This window comes from Acanthaster planci, linkage group LG02 (assembly GCF_054643075.1).
Source record: "Acanthaster planci isolate LZ-2023a linkage group LG02, COTS_SCS, whole genome shotgun sequence".
Lineage (NCBI taxonomy): Eukaryota > Metazoa > Echinodermata > Asteroidea > Valvatida > Acanthasteridae > Acanthaster > Acanthaster planci.
In genome coordinates, this window is record NC_141778.1 from 12,487,028 (window position 1) to 12,506,956 (window position 19,929).

At 42.1% G+C, this 19,929-nt stretch overlaps 2 protein-coding genes across 8 annotated transcripts; one reads left to right on the forward strand and one right to left on the reverse strand.

Annotated features, from left to right (window-relative positions):
* The first annotated feature begins 123 nt into the window (after positions 1–123).
* rfc1 (replication factor C subunit 1) lies at positions 124–14,399 on the forward strand. Of its 2 annotated transcripts, none has more exons than XM_022237054.2 (22): positions 124–229; positions 3,124–3,337; positions 3,452–3,487; positions 4,524–4,684; positions 5,081–5,194; positions 5,494–5,593; positions 5,716–5,879; positions 6,193–6,489; positions 6,933–7,112; positions 7,281–7,370; positions 7,497–7,800; positions 8,270–8,367; positions 8,499–8,720; positions 8,938–9,075; positions 9,514–9,609; positions 10,610–10,708; positions 11,127–11,281; positions 11,712–11,829; positions 11,946–12,091; positions 12,668–12,881; positions 13,004–13,192; positions 13,551–14,399. In XM_022237054.2, exons 1-22 carry the CDS (start codon positions 215–217, stop codon positions 13,671–13,673), a joined length of 3,273 nt encoding a protein of 1,090 aa, XP_022092746.2. In that variant the 5' UTR covers positions 124–214; the 3' UTR covers positions 13,674–14,399. The 2 variants fall into 2 exon arrangements, with proteins under 2 accessions (XP_022092746.2, XP_022092745.2); XM_022237053.2 differs by having other exon boundaries at positions 148–201.
* Positions 13,741–19,910, reverse strand: exd2 (exonuclease 3'-5' domain containing 2). Of its 6 annotated transcripts, none has more exons than XM_022237055.2 (6): positions 19,707–19,910; positions 17,519–17,601; positions 16,915–17,124; positions 16,429–16,595; positions 15,510–16,274; positions 13,741–15,169 (listed from the first exon to the last, which is right to left on the reverse strand). In XM_022237055.2, exons 3-6 carry the CDS (start codon positions 17,107–17,109, stop codon positions 14,632–14,634), a joined length of 1,665 nt encoding a protein of 554 aa, XP_022092747.2. In that variant the 5' UTR covers positions 17,110–17,124; positions 17,519–17,601; positions 19,707–19,910; the 3' UTR covers positions 13,741–14,631. The 6 variants fall into 6 exon arrangements, with proteins under 6 accessions (XP_022092747.2, XP_022092750.2, XP_022092748.2 ...); XM_022237058.2 differs by having other exon boundaries at positions 19,837–19,897; XM_022237056.2 differs by lacking the exon at positions 19,707–19,910 and adding an exon at positions 18,125–18,143.
* Positions 19,911–19,929: the final 19 nt, after the last annotated feature.

The following is a 19,929-nucleotide window of genomic DNA, read 5'->3' on the forward strand; positions in this document are numbered from 1 at the left end:
GCAGTACAGCGAGTTAACGACAACCTCATTAGGTGTTGGTATTGAGAGTTATATGAAAAAAAAGGTAGTTGAAGTATCAGGAGGGGTCAAATATAACCCAGTTTTAATTCTCTACCAAAGCAAGCTGGGGGTCTCCGGACATGCGCACATTGTACGTGGCGCGAAAGGTGAAAAGACATGGTTGACCCTGTCATGCCCGTTGTGAGTGTTGACGATGTCGTCAAAAATGGTATCATTCTGACTTCTTTTGAGAGTATAATACAGTTGATTTTGAAAAGCAAGAACAGTGAATTTTGTTGCAATTCTAACTGATCCATGCAAAACAGTCATGGCATGTTTTCTTTTAGGATATGATTGTTCGTGTGCATGAACAGCAACAGCAACCGTATCCATGCATAGCTCTCACTCCCGATCCATCTAAGGATGGATCAGGAAGATGGATCTAAGGATGGATCGGGAGTGAGAGTCCGTGCCACACTAGTAGGGCTAATCCATGTAAGGACAGAAATTATGCACCAACCAACCACTGAACACAATGAAAACAGACCATCTGACCATGCTGACAGTCTGTCACAAACAGTCATGACTGTCACTAGTGTCGGTGACTCAGCAGTCACACTGGGTGGGGCATGGTCCATATTCATATTCATGTTCATGACCATGACGACTCTGGCATAACATGAATACATGCATAATGCATGACCTTCATGATTTATTTATGACAGCATCACATCACTCATGTATGGTGTTCAGACTTCTGTTGACAATGAAATTGCATTGTCGTGGTTGTGTTGTCCAGTAGTCCCTGTCGTGTTGTGCTGTCAGGTTGTGCTGTCGCCTATTCCTAGGTCTTATTGTAAATTTATGGAGATGCCCTGCTACTGCGTTGTGCCATCATGTCGTGCCGCCGTATTGTTGCATCGTGCCGTTGCGTCATGCCGTTGTGTCATGCTGTAATGCGGTCATGTCGTTCCATCACGTCGTATCATCTTGTGCCGTTGCATCATGATTCCGACCCTTTGTGTCGTGCTGTCAACCCGTTGTCATGCCTTCGACTCATCGCATCTTACTTTTTAACCCTAACCCTACATAATACTACAAACTACTACTTGTAGTAAAATGTAGTAATCAGTGCAGCGGCTTGTAATAGGACATGACTGTATTGTTCTCTGAAGCCATAAAATACAGTAGATAAGACAATGTACCATACAGTGCTGTGGCACTATGAACGCATGGCTTTATTGTTCTCTGTACGAGTGGCAATGGAAGTAACCTAGCCAGAAGTAGTAATTTGTAGTGCTAGGTCCTTCAGGCTCAGGCTGTTATTTAGTATTTTGTAGTACTAAGTACTGTAAGCCAAACAATATGGTTGGCGGTTAGGGTTAACCGTTGTGTCGTGCCATTGCATCTTGCTGTCACATCGTGCTCTCGCCATCGCTCGTCAAATGATCACATCTTGAAGGCCCTATGCACCATGTGCGCGCACACAATTTTTTCCATGACTTGTTACACATGCCTTCTATTAGCTGTGATAAATACTAGCCCTTTTAAGAAACAGTAAGGCACAATGGCAAGATACAATGTTAGAGCATGACAACATGGTACAAAGACACAACACAGTGGCACGACATCACGATGCGACAGCATGATCGCAGGACACGACAGCCTAACCCACAATGTCTAAAAACCATACAGTAACAGGCAGCATGACCCAATGCTACAGTGGCAAGATGCAATGTCATGATGGCACGATACGATGGCAAGATGTGCCAGCATAATGTGACGGCATCAAGAAACAACACGAGCCAGCACGTTGCGATGGCACTCTGGCACGATCAACGATGGCACAACTCAGCACATTAAACACAGCATAAAAATAAGAAAAAAAGAAGCAGTACAACAGTGTGACAGCATGATACAATGAAGCTGTCATAGTGCCGTGTTGGGGCAACGGCACAACACGACACAATTTTGTCATTTATAAGACACCATACCCATGTGAGCTGAGGAAGGAAAAACAGCCAGACAAAACTGATGTGATGAATGATGTGAACAGGACTAGCAAAAGAAAGAATTTCATATAAGCCTACAGATGCCACTGATTTGTCCCTTCAGTTACCTATTAGCCATCTGAATGCAACAACAATTAAGAAGAACTTATTAAGGCTGAAAATTTAGCAGGGAAAATGTTGAAGTTTCCACATAGAATACACTCAGAATTTTCAGACTAGTCTCATACTAGTCATAGGTCCTATGACTAGTATGACACTGGTCAGGTTTCGTGTATAGGGTGTCAAGTGGCTTCCGTATATGGAACTCTTCCCCCGGAAAAAGCCTAGTAAACGAACATAATAATATGATTAGACTATCAAATGCCAGTAGGCCCAAGCATTAACCTGGCAGGCGTGATTGATTGATTGCTGTTCTGTGGCTGTTGGCCAGTGTGTTGAAAATCACACTTTTTTAAGGTCTATCTACTTCATGACCAGATGACTTCCCCTTTTCAAAACAGTAAAATCCATTGTTTGTCGAGCTGTCATGTCTGTCCATCATGACCTGATGACCATGAAAAAGAAAGAAATGGGTATCTGCTAAAGGCAAATGATCAACAGATTGTGTTGCAAAATCAATCAATCATGTCAACCAAGCAATTGTGATGATCAACCAACTGCTGATATATGTGTTAAACATTAGAGAGCAGAGATTTTGAAATAATTGTCATCTCTTCTTCATGTTAACATGTAGTTTATCTTGTAAGTCAGACATGTCAGATCATGGAACTATTGTACTAGAATGCTGATACTGAACATCCTGAATTGAGCAAGAGAATGTTGAATAAAATGATGCCATCTTTTCAGGAATTTATAAGGATAAGGATATGCAATGGCAGCGGAACGGTTTTCAAAGGGGGGGACACTTGTGAGACCATCAGGCATCACAGTTAATAGGTTGATCATTTAGGCTCCACCCTGTTATTTGACCTACAAAAAGTAGGGGCCATGCCCCCAGTCAAAAAGTGGGGGGGTCCACTGTCCCTCCGCCCTCCTTCTACCTCCAGTGATGATGAGTAATTGATTAGTTAAAATGTACCAATCAATAAATGTGCGTTTTTCTGCTTCCAAGGACATTCGCAGCTTTTTTGGAGTGACAACAGCAAAGTCTAAATCCAGCCAGAATGGCAAGTCATCAAGCAACAGACAGCCTAACAGTACAGGAGGAAAGCGAAAGAGACAGCTGGAAGATGAAGATGATGATTTCACAGATTCAAGGAGGAGCAGAAAAAGGACTGGCAGCAAACCAGCTAAAATGAAAAAGTCAGCGATTATTTATGACTCAGGTTGGTGATCTTTGTGAGTTAAGTCTACAAACAAAATCCCAAAGAGCAAATAAAATCCTGGAAACATTTCACAGAAAGAGTCAAATTATTTATCATTTTCCTTTTTCTCCATAGACTCTGATGAAGAACCGAGATCCTCCAAAGGAAAAGGTAACTTTTATTCTCTCTGATTTTTGCATCCCACTTGTGCATTACACTGCACACAGAGGTCTCACATAATAACAATTCACGTAGCATTTTACACTCTAAAGGCTCTTAGTTGGCGTCAGTCTTACCGCTTCTAATGTAATATGTTTTATACAAGTTGCATGTGTACATGTAACAATGCACATGTACCAGTTCACTGTTTCTGATACCCGTACTCTGGAATGATTACATTGTTTCTCCAAGGATATAAAAATGTGCTTGGTTGGTCTTAAGCGTTCGTTTTAGACCGGCTAAGGAGAATGGATGCGACTAACTGCGGCTCAGGCATTATCAGCCAGCTAAGACTAACATTTAAGACTGGCCAAGCACAAATTTCTTTCCATTCATAAATTTTTACCTTTTTTGAGTCAGAGAGTCAAAAGAAGTCAATGTACTATAGATTTCCAATGATTTGTTCTAGATTTTCCTGAACAGCACCGTCCATTTTATGGTGTATTCTTTGTGCAAGTTTTTCAGGAGAATCTCTATGTGGGTAATTCAGCAGGCATTATCAAACCTCAGCAGGCATTATCAAACCTCAGCAGGCATTATCAAACCTCAGCAGGCATTATCAAACCTCAGCAGGCATTATCAAACCTCAGCAGGCATTATCAAACCTCAGCAGGCATTATCAAATGTTAAGACACGGTTATGTTGGATGTTATTGAATAGGGAAACTGTCTTGAGGTATTTTGGAATGTGATTATTGTCATTCATTTCTGGTAATGACACCAAAGATTCCTCAAAAGCGCCTTAGGCGTTACAGCTCGAAGAAACCTATAGAGAGGAGACAATGAGAAGCAGTTACTGGTTTTAGAGGTGAGAGGAAAACCCCAAAGGAATATTCTGGGTAAAACCCATGGAATCGGTACGGACTGAAACCCAATCCACATGTGGATTCGAACCTGGTCTGCACAGGTGGAAGGCAAGGAAAGAACCCCAACGCCAATCTAACTTCCCTGTATATGAGTTCATGATTCACTTTCTTTCTTTCTCATAGGCTCAACTGTTTCAAAGTCATCCAATTCTCCATCAAAGGCTGCTTCTAAAAAGAAAGTCCTGACTCCATCTCCTAAGCAGAAAGTCACCACAGTGTCCGATTTTTTTGGCTCCAGTCCAATTCAGAGGTCAACCAAGAAAGTGACTGCCAAGAAACCAGAAGTACTTGCTGAAGTGTTTTTTATAGTTTGTCTCAAGCAATTTCCTTGTGGCAGCCCTGTTTTGTCATGCTCCCTAAAATGGCTTTAAAAAGGGACGATGACATTTGACAAGATCGTATTATAATAGGGGAACCAAACTAAGTTTGAAACTTTCATATCTTGCTAAAATCCGTCTGTGTCGTTTTGCTTTAGGTTGAGGATTTACTGTTGTTACCTGCATGCATCTGAATTGACCAGTCATTCACAGCTGTAGAATTGAGCAACTCTTGTGGTTGGACATCCGGGAACCTCAGTACATTATTGAATAGCACAAAGGTTAAAATTGCCCCTTTGCTGCATGTTAAAAGTCTGTAGTGACATCACACTGATCACGAGAATCCTTTTGGTTCGCTGTTAGCTGGAAATTGAGATCACCCCAAAGAAGCCAAGGCTGGCCGTGGAGCATCATGATGACCCAGACTTTCAAAAAACATTAGAGCTACTGGATGAAGATCACACAACACCAACCAAGGTGAGTTGTTGAAAGAGTCACTTAAACACTCAAGTAATGTGAGAGGTTTGGGGCAGCTAGGATGCCGTGCCCATATTGTACAATCTAGACATCTTGATTGGAGTCTCTTTGTATCAGTGTTTTTGTACTTGTAGTCGTGAAGTTTATGTCCCTCAACCTCATGATGAATTGTGTTCACGTTTTCAAACATCTTATGAAACTGGTATTAATCAAGATGCATATTTGGGACGGGAAAAATGTCAGCAGTTTAGACCATTTAATAAGGGAGATCGTATGATCACTTAGAGCTGCATTTACAGAATCGCAGGACTGATGACCTCAAGTCAGCAGAGAAGCCCTCCCCTTCAAGGAGAAGTCCGAGGATCTATAAGATGGATGTCAGTCCAGCTTTAAAAAAAGGTTTGTGAACCTTCAAAAATTTGCACCCATCAGCCCAATGTCATCTCACTACATAATTTCTCATTGTTTAAATGTACCCTGAATCTAACAGCCAGTGTACAATTCTTTTCATGAATTCATAGGTAAAGGCATTGCCAGTAAGATAGCTGAGAAGGTGAAATCTAATAGCAAAACCCTGGTGGAAGAGACCCCAGAGAGAGGTCAAGGTGAAAGGTCACACTCAAGGTCAAAGGTCACAGTGGAGGAAACACCACAGAGGTCCAACAGGAGAGGAGCTCAGACACCAGTTAGTCAATTTCAATCAGTAACTTCCGATAGATGTCTTTTTTATCATAATTCTCAAATCGAAAAGAAGTGTGTTGAGTTGATGGTTATTGAATCCGTCGCTGTGTTTAATACACCTATAAAATAATGATGACACCCTTTGTTTACATGTGTGCTTTCCTGTGGAAGTGAGGTGGGATGCGATCCATCAAGTGCCCATAGGAATACTCACAAGTAACAAAGCAATTATGCCATTGTATTTCAGGTTTGTTGACAGATTAACAAACTTAAGCTCTTCATTTGTTTCAACAAAATTTGATATTTTCATACTTTAGGATGCCACATCCTCCAAAGCTGCACCTGCTAAGCACACACCCACTAAAGCCACGCCCACTAAAGCCACAACCTCTAAAGTCACACCAACTAAAGCTACACCCTCAAGATCGACACCCTCAAAAGGCACAAGCTCTGCCAAATCTACTCCATCGAAAACAACTCCCACAAAGGCCCCAAGTCCCAAGGAGAAAATGGGCGGAGACTCGGCTGAAAAGAAGAAAGGAGGTGGGGCCAATTACAGGAGATATCTTAGTCGAGATGGACCACGATCACTGGGTGCCAAAGAGATGCCACAAGTAAGTCTGATATTTTCCAATTGAATTTCAGCGCCTTCTGTGTATCAGCTGTAGGTGAAAAACAAGATAAGGGCATCCATAATGAATTCTGTGCTTCTCAATTCAGACTGACTCATATTTTTGGCTCAGACTTTAAAAAAACCAAAGCAAACCCAAACCCACAAAGAAGGAAACAAGAACTTCTGGGGACAAGCAAATATTTATTTTTAACCTGCTTTTTGCCCTGATAGACTTGCCTCACTCAGGGTAAAAAAAAACATCAGAACCATAGAATTACGTACGGATACCCCAAACTGTAAAACCAAGTTTTCTTTGAAAGAAATTATCTTAATCCAGGTTACAGAGGGTAAGGTACATGTTAGATGCACTGTTCCAAAAAGTCTCTAATGTGAAAGATAACAGACGAAAGTTTGTGTGATTGAAATTGGCATTTACATTTCTAGGGTGAGGAAAATTGTTTGGCAGGCCTAGCATTTGTCATCACTGGTGTGCTGGATTATGTGGAGAAGGAAGAAGCCAAGCAAACTATTGAACATCTTGGTGGCAAGGTTACCACAGGAGTCACGAAGAAGACATCCTATCTAGTGACCGGACGTGATCCTGGTCCAGTTAAGATACAAAAGGTTGGTTTGTTGTTTACCCGGTGGGCTGTTTATTTGGCTTATGAAAAGTTGCAGTGATGTGGAACCCTCATATCACATGAAGATAAGCTCTCAGCTGCGGCCTTATTTTGAAAAGGTGCCTGTTGAGATTATTTGGCGATCGTCTTTCTGGTTTGATAAAATGCACAGGCTGAAGCGCAAGGTACAAAAATCCTAACTGAAGATGAGCTATTTGACCTCATCAGGACGCGACCAGGAAAGAAGCCATCAGTCAGTAAGGTGAGTTGAGAACATTGTTGCTTGGAACAGTGATTAACCTTTAAAGTTGATTTTTATTTTGGTGGAAAAAGGTGAGCATTCCTGGTTATTATGATGTGCGTTTACTGTTGTCTTTCCAAACATGAGGTGAGCCAACCAAAAGCTGAACCTGTCTCCACGAAGCAGTCTGCTCAGACAAAGCCCAAAGTAAGCCCCAAAATGGACACTACACCAAGCCAGTCTCTGTCAACGTCATCATCCCCAGCAATGGATTCCAAACCCACCGTAGAGACTGAAAAACTAGGCGAAAGCTTGTTGTGGGTTGACAAGTACAAACCTCAGAATATGAAACAGCTGATTGGTCAACAAGGAGAGCGAAGCTGTGCCAACAAACTCCTGAAGTGGCTGAAGCGATGGCATGACAACAATTTTGGACCCAACAAAGACAGAGGTAAAGACCCTAGAATGTGATGATGATTGATCAAATAACTCTAGGATTTGCTCACTGTATTCCATCCTCACTTTACATCGAGTGGCTGTCAGAGAAATCTTTGCTTAGGTAAATTACCTTTATCTATTTTCCAGATCTGTCAAACATCAACAGAAATGATTGATGTCAACTTGGATTGTTATCACAGTGCTAATGCTCCCGAAATAGAGGGTTATCAGTTTAGGTGTTACATGAAGCTCTGTGTCTTAGCATGACAAACAGAGATGTAGGTCACTGGGTGCATCACAGAGAAATATCATTGTGAAAATGTGGCCCTGAAAGAGGCAGAGGTGAGACACAGGTCCTGAGGTGTCAAACAGTGCGTTCTGTTTTTAGGAGACTCCTGAAGACAACTTACCTCTCCCTTTCCTGAGTTTACCCTGTCAGTTATTCAAGCTGGGCACTGCTTTTTCGTATCTCTTGTTGAAAGCTCGCTTCAGCAAAGACGATGGATTTTGTTTCAAGGCAGCGTTACTTTCAGGACCTCCAGGCATTGGGAAAACCACCACAGCAGAACTTGTTTGTAAGGTCAGTGAATTGTTAGTGTGTTGACTCCAATTTCTCATCCCTGAATAAGGTGGATAATTACTTCCTGCTGCTTTGTCAATTGTAGGATACATAATTGCCATTATGTCTCACCTCTGCCTCTATCTAAATAGGAGCTGGGGTTCAAGACATTAGAACTCAACGCCAGCTCATCCAGAAGCAAGAAAACATTGGACCTCGTCATGAAAGAATTCCTACACACAGACTCCATCGAAGGCTACTTCAAGGCCGGAGGAGGTGAGAGCAAAGGGCAAGAGGTCGAAGTTCACCGGCAGTGCTTGCTGATGGATGAGGTGGATGGAATGTCTGGGAACGAGGATAGGGGTGGAATTCAGGTAAGCTGTTGCTACAAGATGAGTATTGTCTCATCCATCCGTTCAATTGTTTTCCAGTAAGAAAAAATACTTGAGTTTGTACTTTGTTGGTTACTTAATTCTTTGAAAATAGTTGCACCCTGAGCTTCCAGGGAAGTTGCAGGTTTGAGTTGTGCATTCTGATTGCCCATGCACATTGTTCTGTCAACTGATACTCTCTCTCTCTCTCTCTCTGTAGGAGTTCATCCAGATGATCAAGAAGTCACATATACCTGTGATCTGTATGTGTAACGACCGCAACCATCCCAAGATCAGATCGCTAGCCAATCACTGCTTTGATCTTCGTTTCTATCGGCCTCAAGTTAAGCAGATCAAGGTAAACACTGTGAATGAACTTGATTTTATTTCACATTCTTTTTGACTGTTTTATCCTCTTCATTGAAAAACTTGCAGTCTGTGAAGATTTTGTGGATCATCTTGAAAAGAAACTGTGGAGTTATTAATTGGCTGATCAGTAATTTGTGATCAGTGGTACCAAGACTTGTTCACATGAGCAGCCACTTTGAAATTTTACTGTGTTTTGTACTAGTCATCAGCTAATAGTGACTTCCTGTACTTATTTGATTGAAGTGCAATAGCTCCCTCTACAGTTGAGCACAGAGAGGATGGAAGATTTCGGGGATTCCAAGGTGTTAAACTTCAGTGTAGTCAATAAACTATGCACCACCTGCTTGCACACAAATTTGTGCCAATGAGCGTTGAATGTACATGCATGTGTATCGTATAACTAACATACTTGGATATTGTCATTCAGGGTGCCATGTTGTCTATTGCCTTCAAAGAGGGCGTGTCCATCCCGCCCCAAGCTATGGACCACATCATAACTGCATCTAATCAAGACATACGGCAGGTAGGCCATTTTAACATGTGGGCTTATTATTGTCTTGGCAGTTCACAGCAAGGCTATCATGCCTGCTGTCATCAGTTTCTGTCAGTATTAAAACAACATCTGAAGATGAGATGATTTCTTTAATTAACCCCTTAACCACTTTGTGCCGGGGCATTTTTCAACGTTGAGGATGCTGGGCCGGCATGACTATCATTTTTTCCGTTTTCAAAATCCTTCAACAATTCATCATTCCATTTAACAGTCGTTTATAGCCTCACGGAGTAATCTTTAGGCACTACTCTGAGTTGACAGGTGACCCTCATTGACGCCCAAATATTTCAGCCAGGCCTGCAGCCTTGTAAACAGAGCCCAGATTGTGCGGTGTTATACAACTGTCTTTTGTTCACGAACCTGGCTCGGTGTACTGCTGACCTCTTTTCAATAGGGGCCAGATCAGCATGCAGCGGTGCTGTGTGGCTCATCGCTGCGGTGGTGGAGAGCTTTTGTCCCCGGTGGTAATCCGCTTGCTCTAAATACCCCAAACCCTGGTATACGGTTTCAAAATAACGCTGGATTATCACCACTTTTGAGAGTGAAAAATGCCGGTAATGCCCAGCAGCCTGGTCTTTTGTTCGGAGTACGGTCTTTTGTTACAGGGCCCTGTTTCCTTTGTCCGAGTTCGGAGACCCCGGCCACACATATAAACCATACGGCTCCGATTTCGGAGTCCCCGGCTGGTAGTGGTTAACGCCGGGATTCTTTTGACCATGCCTGGTGGGCTGCGGTATACCCATTATGCAAAGCCTTGTCCAGCAGCAGGCCCCATTGAAACCACAGGTGCGTGATGAATATAATGTATTTGTGGTATGTACTAATCCTCACCAATCCTGTCGACAGCTCCCAACAGCTCCCAACGGCTCCCAACGGCTCTCGGAGTGAAGGGGTTGAAAGCCTGATAACAATCTTGTAATAGTTTCGGCACTGGCTATTTACTGAGAAAGTTTTGTGTCACCGTCAACAGGTGCTTCATAACATGAGCATGTGGAGTGCAGGAATGAAGAACTTGAGCCAAGATCAGGTGGACTCGGATGCTAAGAAGGCTAAGAAAGACCTCAAACTGGTTAGTTAAAGATGCTTCTCACATTCTAGTGATAAGAAAGAGACAGAGAAACAGTCTGTCAGATAGGCAACTTGTATTTCAAATGGAAATATTTATACCCTCAGCTTTGCTGGAAGAATATATTTGTATTTAACTCTTCACGCAAATGTCATTTACGCACATATTTAAAGCTTATAGAGAGGAATGCTTGCAGAAACAGCATTAGTAAACGACGATTTGCCCGCTTGGAATTGTCACTGGCTCTAAAGTCACTTCAGGGTTCGCGTGACTCCTGCAAACTGTAGTATTCATGCATGCATTGCCACACCTCTAGGTACTGCAATGTTTTCACACCTCAACAACCTCAGCAAGGCTATAGAACCCATTTTGGGATTTTCTAGAAGAAAAAGTGATCATCAATTTCATTTCTGTTCATTAGGGTCCATGGGATGTCTTGAAGCAAGTCTTTGCGTGTGATGAGGAAGCAGAGAAGATGTCACTAACGGATAAGATGGGTCTGTTCTTCCACGATTACTCCATCGCCCCACTGTTTGTTCACGAGAACTATCTCTCCATTGCACCCAAAAGGGCAAAGTAAGTCAAAGACTTCTCACAGCCCGTGTACGGTAGAATTGCCTTCCAAAATCTCTCTAGCTGTGTGTGTGTCTCTCTCTCTCTGTCTCTCCTATCCTTGTCTTCCAGAGCCTGTATTTTATAGTCTACAATTCTTCATGAAATTTTTTTCTCATTATGTAAGTTTCTTAAAATAGACTCCTCAGCATTACTTAATCTTACAAGAAACCTCCAGAACATACACTAGATAACTGGAAATATCGTCAGCTTACAAGACATCGCCGGAACGTACAACCAGAATATTCTAGACTACCATGAGGTCAGTCACTGTGGCCTCATTCAAATGCGGGTCACACACGGTATCATTGCATAATCTACCACACGTAGACTGTGTGTATAGAGGGCATGCTAGTCATTGTTCAAGGTTTCTGTTTTTGCTTGTTGTTGTAAGGGGTGATATTAAGCAGCACCTCGGTCTTCTGAGCAGGGCAGCGGACAGCATCTGCAGTGGTGATCTCGTGGATAGAGCGATCCGTACCACACAGCGATGGAGCTTGCTACCTACTCAGGTAATTGGAAATCTTGTGTAGTCAGTATGTTGATGGAATATGGTGTGTATTCTGAAGCCACAATATTCCAACGATAAATGAAGATACATGTATCAGTTAATTTACTCTACTTGTAGGCCATCTTTGCAAGTGTACTGCCTGGAGATGCCATGAAGGGCTATATGCGAGGTATGATACAGTTCCCGAGCTGGTTAGGAAAGAACTCGAGCAGGAACAAAAACCGTAGGCTGTTACAGGAAATCCAGCAACATATGAGGTTATCGTAAGTGAACAGAAATTCAGTTGATTCATATACTGGTAACTAAGAATGTCCATGCAGACCCTATGTATTAAGGATACTAGTTATTAAACTTGCCCGAGACCTGCTCATGGCCAACAGTTCATGGGCCCTGGGCAGGATTTACCACACGCTCTGTAGTACTGAGGTGGGTTGAGGAAGGAACTTCTTTGATGATGTACCCGAATGTGCAGACTTGTCGCCGGAGATTGTAAGCCAGCCCATCGTCCATGTGGCACAAAATCCTAACAACCTACATAGCAGGCAGTCCACAGCAGTGGGTACAGAGCAAGTGATAATGGGGATATTGCTATGTACAGAAAACCATCTATACAAGCATCTTGCCCATTGTGGTGGTCATTTGATGAATTTTGAATAATAATAAATACTTCAGAATGAACAAATGAAATTGTAACTTTATAACTAACTGTTTGGTACAGATTTTTGGAAATGTTACAACATGACCAATTATATCATTGCCACAGGACTGTTCTGAGACAGGTGTTTGTGAGTTAAGTTTTGTACACATTTCCTTGATTCATACTTTCACATCATCTCCAGTTCATCAGGCAGCATGAATGACATCACCTTTGACTATGTTCCTCGTCTGCGGGACTTCCTAACGCAGCCTTTACTGACCCAGGAGTCAGATGGTGTGTCAGAGGTCGTTGAGTTGCTCAATAGCTATGACCTGACTAGAGAGGACTTTGACACTGTACTGGAAGTGAGCCAGTTTGAAGGAAAGAAGAATCCAATGGCAGGGGTCCCGTCAAAGGTTAGCTGTGTAGATTTGGATAAGTTTACTTTTGAATTAATATGGATAACTTTTTAATGAAACGTTTGTGTTAGAATGTTTATTGTCGGAACCAATATTATTTTTGCTCAATTTTTTTTCAGGTCAAAGCAGCTTTCACCCGAGCATTCAACAAAGAGGGTCATATGGTTCCTTATGCATATGGTGACATCAGCAAGAAACGCAAGGTTACCATAGCAACTGAAGATGTTGATGCATATGGTGAGGGGGACATGGTTGTTGAAGAGGAAGGCAGTGATGACGACGATATTAGCAAGAATGCTATGGTCAAGGTGAGTGGGCTGCTCCGGTGGTATTGTTTCGCGTCATTCGAGTTAGTAAGCACCGAGCGGTTTGCTGCCAGACTTTTGTTTTACACCTTTCTGAAGTTTTTTTTACTGGTTAAAGGTCCTTCAACTGATCCTTCAGTGTGTCTTGAACCATTTGTATTTCACACCATCATTTGCGGTCATCAGGCTTTTTTCAGCTGACAATTCCAAAAGTCATTTTAGCAGCATTCTAAGAAGAGCTTTGGTAATAAAGTAGTATACAAGTTTCTCTAACTCAAAACTTTCCTCTTTTTATGTTGCATCCGATACCTTTTTTCTTCACAAAGAACTATTTTTTCCATTTTTTTTTCATTTTTGCAAGGTCCAAGCTGCCAAGACTGAGACAAGCACCAAATCAAGTGTGGCTAAAAGTAAAGGATCCAAGGGTAAAGCCCCAGCCAGAGGAGGTGGAGCTGTCAAAGGGAAATCAAAAGCCAAAAAGTAGTGATGATTTTAGGTGGACATGCAGCATCACGAGTTAAAAACTGGCTCGGAATGGTTGGCCGAAGTACTTGTATGTACGCTTCAAAGTGAATGAAAAGATTTTATTGCATTCATTTGATCTTTGGCTCTTCGAGAGTGGAATGTACAAATTAACAAGACAGGATTCCACGCAGATTTTTGTATCTGAACTCATTAATGTTTGCTGCTTGGAGTCAACTGCATAATCTGTTATAAACTAAAACTGGTAAGCTTTTCGACAAAACTCAAGGAGAAAACTATTGGAAATTCAGCAAAACTCAGCATAAACCATTGGAAATACTTTTAAAAAATGGTAACTTTTATGAGCACTTTACTACAGAGTCGATTATTGAAATGAAACCTTTGGTCGAGTTTTGCATTTGCGTTCATCTAAAATATCTAAAAATTCTACCTTAGAAGTGCTCCTGGTCTTAAAGGATTTGGTAAAATTTGTATTGTTCTGTCATGGGTATATTTGGTTTTTTTTGTGGGAAAGAGTTCCCATATAAGCATGATTCACGGTGTTTTTAAAGCTGGGATTGTTATTAACAACCCAGTTATGTGTGATGCATTAAACAAATTTTCCAAGATTTCCCCTCCATTTGCAACAAAACGTTCACAGTACACTCCCTGTACTTGGTATATTTTTCTAGCAATTGCTTTCTTAATCAAGGAGTGATGGAAATAAATACAAATTACGAAAATTTCATGGTTGTCATAGTTTTGGGGCATTTTGTTTTTAAAACGGGGTCCCAAGGAACGCATTTATAGTAAGTCCAGAAGAATGACAAGTAAAAATTTTCTTGACATTTCTCGCGTCTTGCATCAGATTCACGATGTCATTGAAGAATATTTGAAAAGGGAGATAATGTTTTCACAATATAACATAAATTAATACCAGATGAATCTGCATCAGCCTAGTTGTACGAGGCCTTGTAATTCTAGGACATTTTATTTTCATCACCATCTGTGGTTTTGTGTCTGTGATGTACTGACCACAGCACTGGCAGGAACTCTGGTTTCATTGTCTCCAGAAAGTTCTGCCTCCACCTTCGCTCAAATTTCTGAAGTCCGTTTTCTTCCTTCATCACCATGGCAATGACCTTTTCGCCATGTGACCCCTGAAAATCTTCATTCTCACATTTTACACTCATGGTGACCGTGTCATTAACGACGTCTTCGTCCACTCGTTCCACATTCCAGAACTTAGCTAACACCCCCTCCAACTCTGCAACACGCTTCTCTGGGAGTTGTCCAAACTTTTTGTGTCGCTGAAGAGCCTTGGCGGCAGAACGAGCTTTGACTTTCTCAGGATCCTCACGATAGCGAGCGTTTGTAGTGTTAGTGATTGGTGCATTGTACTCTTCAACAAGTTGCTGGCGGATAATGCGGTCATAGTTTGAACTGAGTTGATGACAAGGAAGACACAGGAGAAGAACATCATGAGATGTGTGTTTCTTCAGCTTCTCTGGAAAATGTCTAGGAAGAAGAAACAGTTTTGGAAATTGAGAAAAATAGTAAATTGCGCACGTCTACATTTTCAAAATTAATGTTGGCATCATTGTATTGTAGACGGAGAGCTAAGAAACATTTCAATCATTCGTCTTTTGATTAAAAAAATCAAATTGGGAATTCTGAGATTGACTTCATATAAACCTGTAACATAATGACATCACACTTTTACATATGCGCTTTCCTATAACACTGAGGTGGGACGCGATCCGAGTTCTCATTTATCAACCGCAAATGGAAACAAATGTGGCATCATAGATTATGTCAGGTCTATTGGGAACTGTGTAATTCAAATGCAAGGACTTACCTTCGATACTCGTGAGGCACTATGTTTTTTCTTATGTAGGAATCTTCTCGTCCACACACTACACACATGTTGGCTTTGTCTTGTAGATAGTACGCTCGATCTAGACCTGGCATTCCGGAGGGTTCAAAGTTCAGCTGTACTGTGTAAGGTTCCTGGGACACTTCTGTTCCAATTCCTTTCTTCACGTACCATTCTGCCTTCTGTCTGTGACAGGTGCAAAGCATTTGGCCATCAGGTGCTATCAAACGACAGTTGTGGTACATCTGAGACTGCCTTGGCTTGTACGCATTGCTGGATTTGTTAATTGAGAGCTTGTCACGGTCTAAGGTCAGGACATTCGTGTTTGTCTTTCTCTCGGAGGCCTTGCTTTTGTATTTTATATCCACCAGTCCCTGGCACATTGTTCCTACGCCATTCCAAAAACTTGAGTCGGGCTGTTCGGGAATCCTAGATAATTTCCTGTGAACGATTTCTAGGAAAATTTCCATGGCAACGAGCACATCTTGTGCCCCATATTTCACTTGCTCTTGGGACAGTACCTCAGCTTCCCAGTTCCCACAGCGGACGTTGTCAGATTTATTCAAGGACTCATCCAGGTAAATCTCTGCCAGATTGCTCAGGCCACCTGTGAACTTTGACCTGAGGTCTCGCGGCAAGTGTCGATAAACCAGATGGCGCAGATCAAGACAGCCTCTTGTTATAAGGCCGTGGTCATTCAGAAGGCGATTTGCATCATCAAGAACTGCCACACCAACTTTTAGGATGCTACAAAAATTAAAAAGTCATCGACAAGATCATTGTACATGTAATTTGAACTCTGCAACTTTGATAATTCAGTATTATTTTAGAAAAACTGTTAGCAAAAGCCAATGACATTAAAAAATGAGACAAACAGACAAACATGTACATTAACGTTTACCCTTTGTCCATCAGGAGATCTTTCAAGCTTTGTGACAGACTGTGTCTTTTGAGTTTGCAGAGACGGATCAGGACTGAATAGCCGCTGGCTGTAGCTAGCTGTAGCAGAGCAACAGGCCGACGTCGACCATCCTTCTCACTGCACCATTCACAGTCCAGGCTGATCACCTGTTGAAGATTGAAACAAAAATAACTGCATTTAGAATTCAGGACCAAAACTAGAACTTGACATACAGCATGTTCAACAGATCGAATGAGCTTCTGTTGCTACTCTTCAAGATGTAGCCTTGAGATCGCGATGGCCCTGGTGTAAGGTTATCATTAAAGTTTATTGAAACTGCATGGAGAAAAACCATGTGCTTAAGAGTCAACAGTAGTGGTCACTGACGTGGCTGAGTTACAGGGAAACAGCTGATTTACAGTGATTTACAGTGAAATCCGGGCTGTGAAACCTGTGGAAGATGGTGTAACAAACCTGTGTTCATACCTTAAACCTTGAAATGTCATCAGAAATCCTGGTCATGGCCATGTCCAAAGCATCTGTGGTTTCTATGATGATAGGATCTGCAGCTTGCATCCTTTTTCTTTTCCATGCCTTCCTCCATCTATGCAGCAGGTAGGTTGCCATAGCAACTCCAGCCAATGAGGCAACAACTATATGGCTAATTGTCCTATTGGCCATCACGACAGGTGGAAGCTAGGTAGGATTAAACATGTCAAGAACAGTTTTTCATGTATGGTAACATTAGTGTGACTGTTGCAGTTACGCACATTAAAAAAAGTTTCTTGTTTCGTTAATAAGAGCGGAGGCGGCGGTGCTTTTCATTTTTTCACGATGGTTGAAATTTCATATTATGGGCAATCCTTGGTTCAAAAAAATGTTTGTATGATAAATTAAATTGTGTTTACACCACATCCTTTGTTTCCACACTTTGTTGGCTTTTTTGCAAGTTGCGAAAAAGGCATTAGGGCCTACTTCTGTTGTGGTTTTTTTTCCAACTTCTTCTGACCCAAATCCCCTTTGTTTCCTACACGTTTCTTCCACCACCGACTTTAATCCCTTAGCAACTTTGGATCTTCATCAAACTTACGTCAATGACGGGCCCTTGTGTATAGATGGTCCTAGAACTAAAGCGATTGGTAGCAACGCAAGCTACGCGATGTAGAAAGTTACCTAGGGAGTGTGAACAAAGAAGCAAATTGGAATGGATTGTTGGGAATTTTTTTTATTTTTTAAGACATTGTGGGACATAAAAAATAAGAAAAAATGCACGCAGGTCCATAAAAGGATGCAGGTGGGGACGAAAAACTTTTTTTTTAAATTTTACTTTGTCTTATACATAAACAATTGCTTGACTTGGCTTGAGTGCTTCATTTTTTAATTTCTTACCCCCGGAACTGTGGGGTCCGACGCCCGCTCCACGGATGTTGGACCCCACAGTTAATGTAATATGATATAGCACGGCACGGTAAATAATTTCATTTGCAACTAAGATGAAAACTTGAACAGCCCTTACACCTCCACCCAAGTGGGCATTTAAATCTGGCTACTGACTGGTCTAATCATAGAGCACGGCTTGCTCTATGGCGTGTACAGCTCCCTACCCCCGAACTGTGCGGTCCAATCACGGAGTGGATGACGGAACCCACAGTTCTGGGGTAAGACTATCAAAAAGTAACATGACTAAGACAAAGACCTCCTCTAAGAAGTAAAATGCTGACCCAGCCGAGTCTGGTCACACACGTCACAAGGCCTACCAGTGGTTTCGAGTCAACTCGGACCCAAACCAACTCGGACCCATGCCAACTCGGACCCACGACCAACTTGGACCCATGCCAACTCGGCCCCAATACTAACTCGGACCCGCGACCAACTCAGACCCACAACCAACTCGGACCCAATACTAACTCGGACCCACCATGAGTCAACTCGGACCCAACCCAAGGAGCGTGATTAACTTGTTGAAAATTTTTATTTTGTCCACTTTTACATTTAAGCATTTTTATTTTGTCCACTTTTACATTTAAGCATTTGGTAAATGACACTTTTGCACTGCATGCTGCCGAGATTTAACGTCCTCTCTAAACGTTATGCAGGGAAACAGTGGCACAGGATTCCCAGAATTTCTCCGTTTTCGAGTTTGAACAGGCATGGTGGTTAAAAACCGTACAGGACTAGATTTGATATCAGTGATGTCTTGGAACAAGTGATAAGTAACCGACAAGCGTCGTATTTTTATGGAGGCACATTTCCTATGATGTCTTATTTGCCGCTTGTAATCTGGAATCTTAATCAGGTATTAGCTGCCGAGGTACTTGCGTGATTAACCATAAAGACTGATTTTGTCACCTTCCATTCTTGAAACCCTATGATCGGGGAGTGGGAGCTTGGGACAACCAATGGGAGCAGCTTTTGGAGTGTGATTGACAGTACCAAATCATTGACGCCCTTTCGCAGAAGTTTCTTTTTTGGCACTCCAGATCACCAGCAAAAATCGAATGAACTTTCACCAAACAGCCCCCAAAGTTTTTGTTGCAATAAAAAGCCACAGATAGGCCTTCTGATGTACATAAGAGATGCTGCATACGTACAACAGATACTGCAGATATACACCAATGTCACGAACATTGACCTTTAATAGTGCCATAATCACGAGGAATCATAGAATTATTTATATAAATCCCGAATTAGGGATTAATAGTTTCCGGTTCAGAGTATTTCTTTCACAAAACGCCCCACAATGCGGGTCTATTTTGGATAGAGGCAGGCGGCTACATTCAGAGCTGAGCGCATAGTTTTACTACTATTAGGGGGTATCTTCGGGAAAATGCGAAAAAAAAGTTCATAAAATTGAAGCGAAAAGTGATCAATCTGGCCATAATCTTGAATTTCAAGTGGAAAAAAAATTATCTTGAATTTCCAGCGAAAAAAATGAAGGCCAACCTCGGAGGTTCAAGAGTCGGCGCTATTTCGGTCTAGTACGGGTGCGTATTTGGTGTAATGCAACCGTAAGACTCAGTGGGTCCGAGTTGACTTGAAGTGGGTCCGAAATGGCGTGGGTCCGAGTTGACGTGGGTCTGAGTTGGTTGTGGGTCCGAGATGATCGTGGGTCCGAGTTAGTACTGGGTCCGAGTTGGCGTGGGTCCGAGTTGGTCCTGGGTCCGAGTTGGCATGGGTCCGAGTTGGAATGGGTCCGAGTTGGTTTGGGTCCGAGTTGACCTGATCCCCTACCAGTTGCACACAAATTTTTTTTTTCCAATCACAATCCACCTGAATACCTGAAGTAAAGCCTGTATTCTAATATGCAACTTCGAAGCTTGTGCAGAGAACTTTATCAAGTTTGGTAAACCATGGAGTTGATGACCCTGGTTAAAAGATACATTTGGGGGCCAAAAATGCGAAAATTACAAGCTTAGGTGTGTTCGGTGTTCCCAAGTGCATACAGCATGCAAAACATCGAAAAATGGACTATGGAAACTGGTTGCCGGTACCCGTTATAAG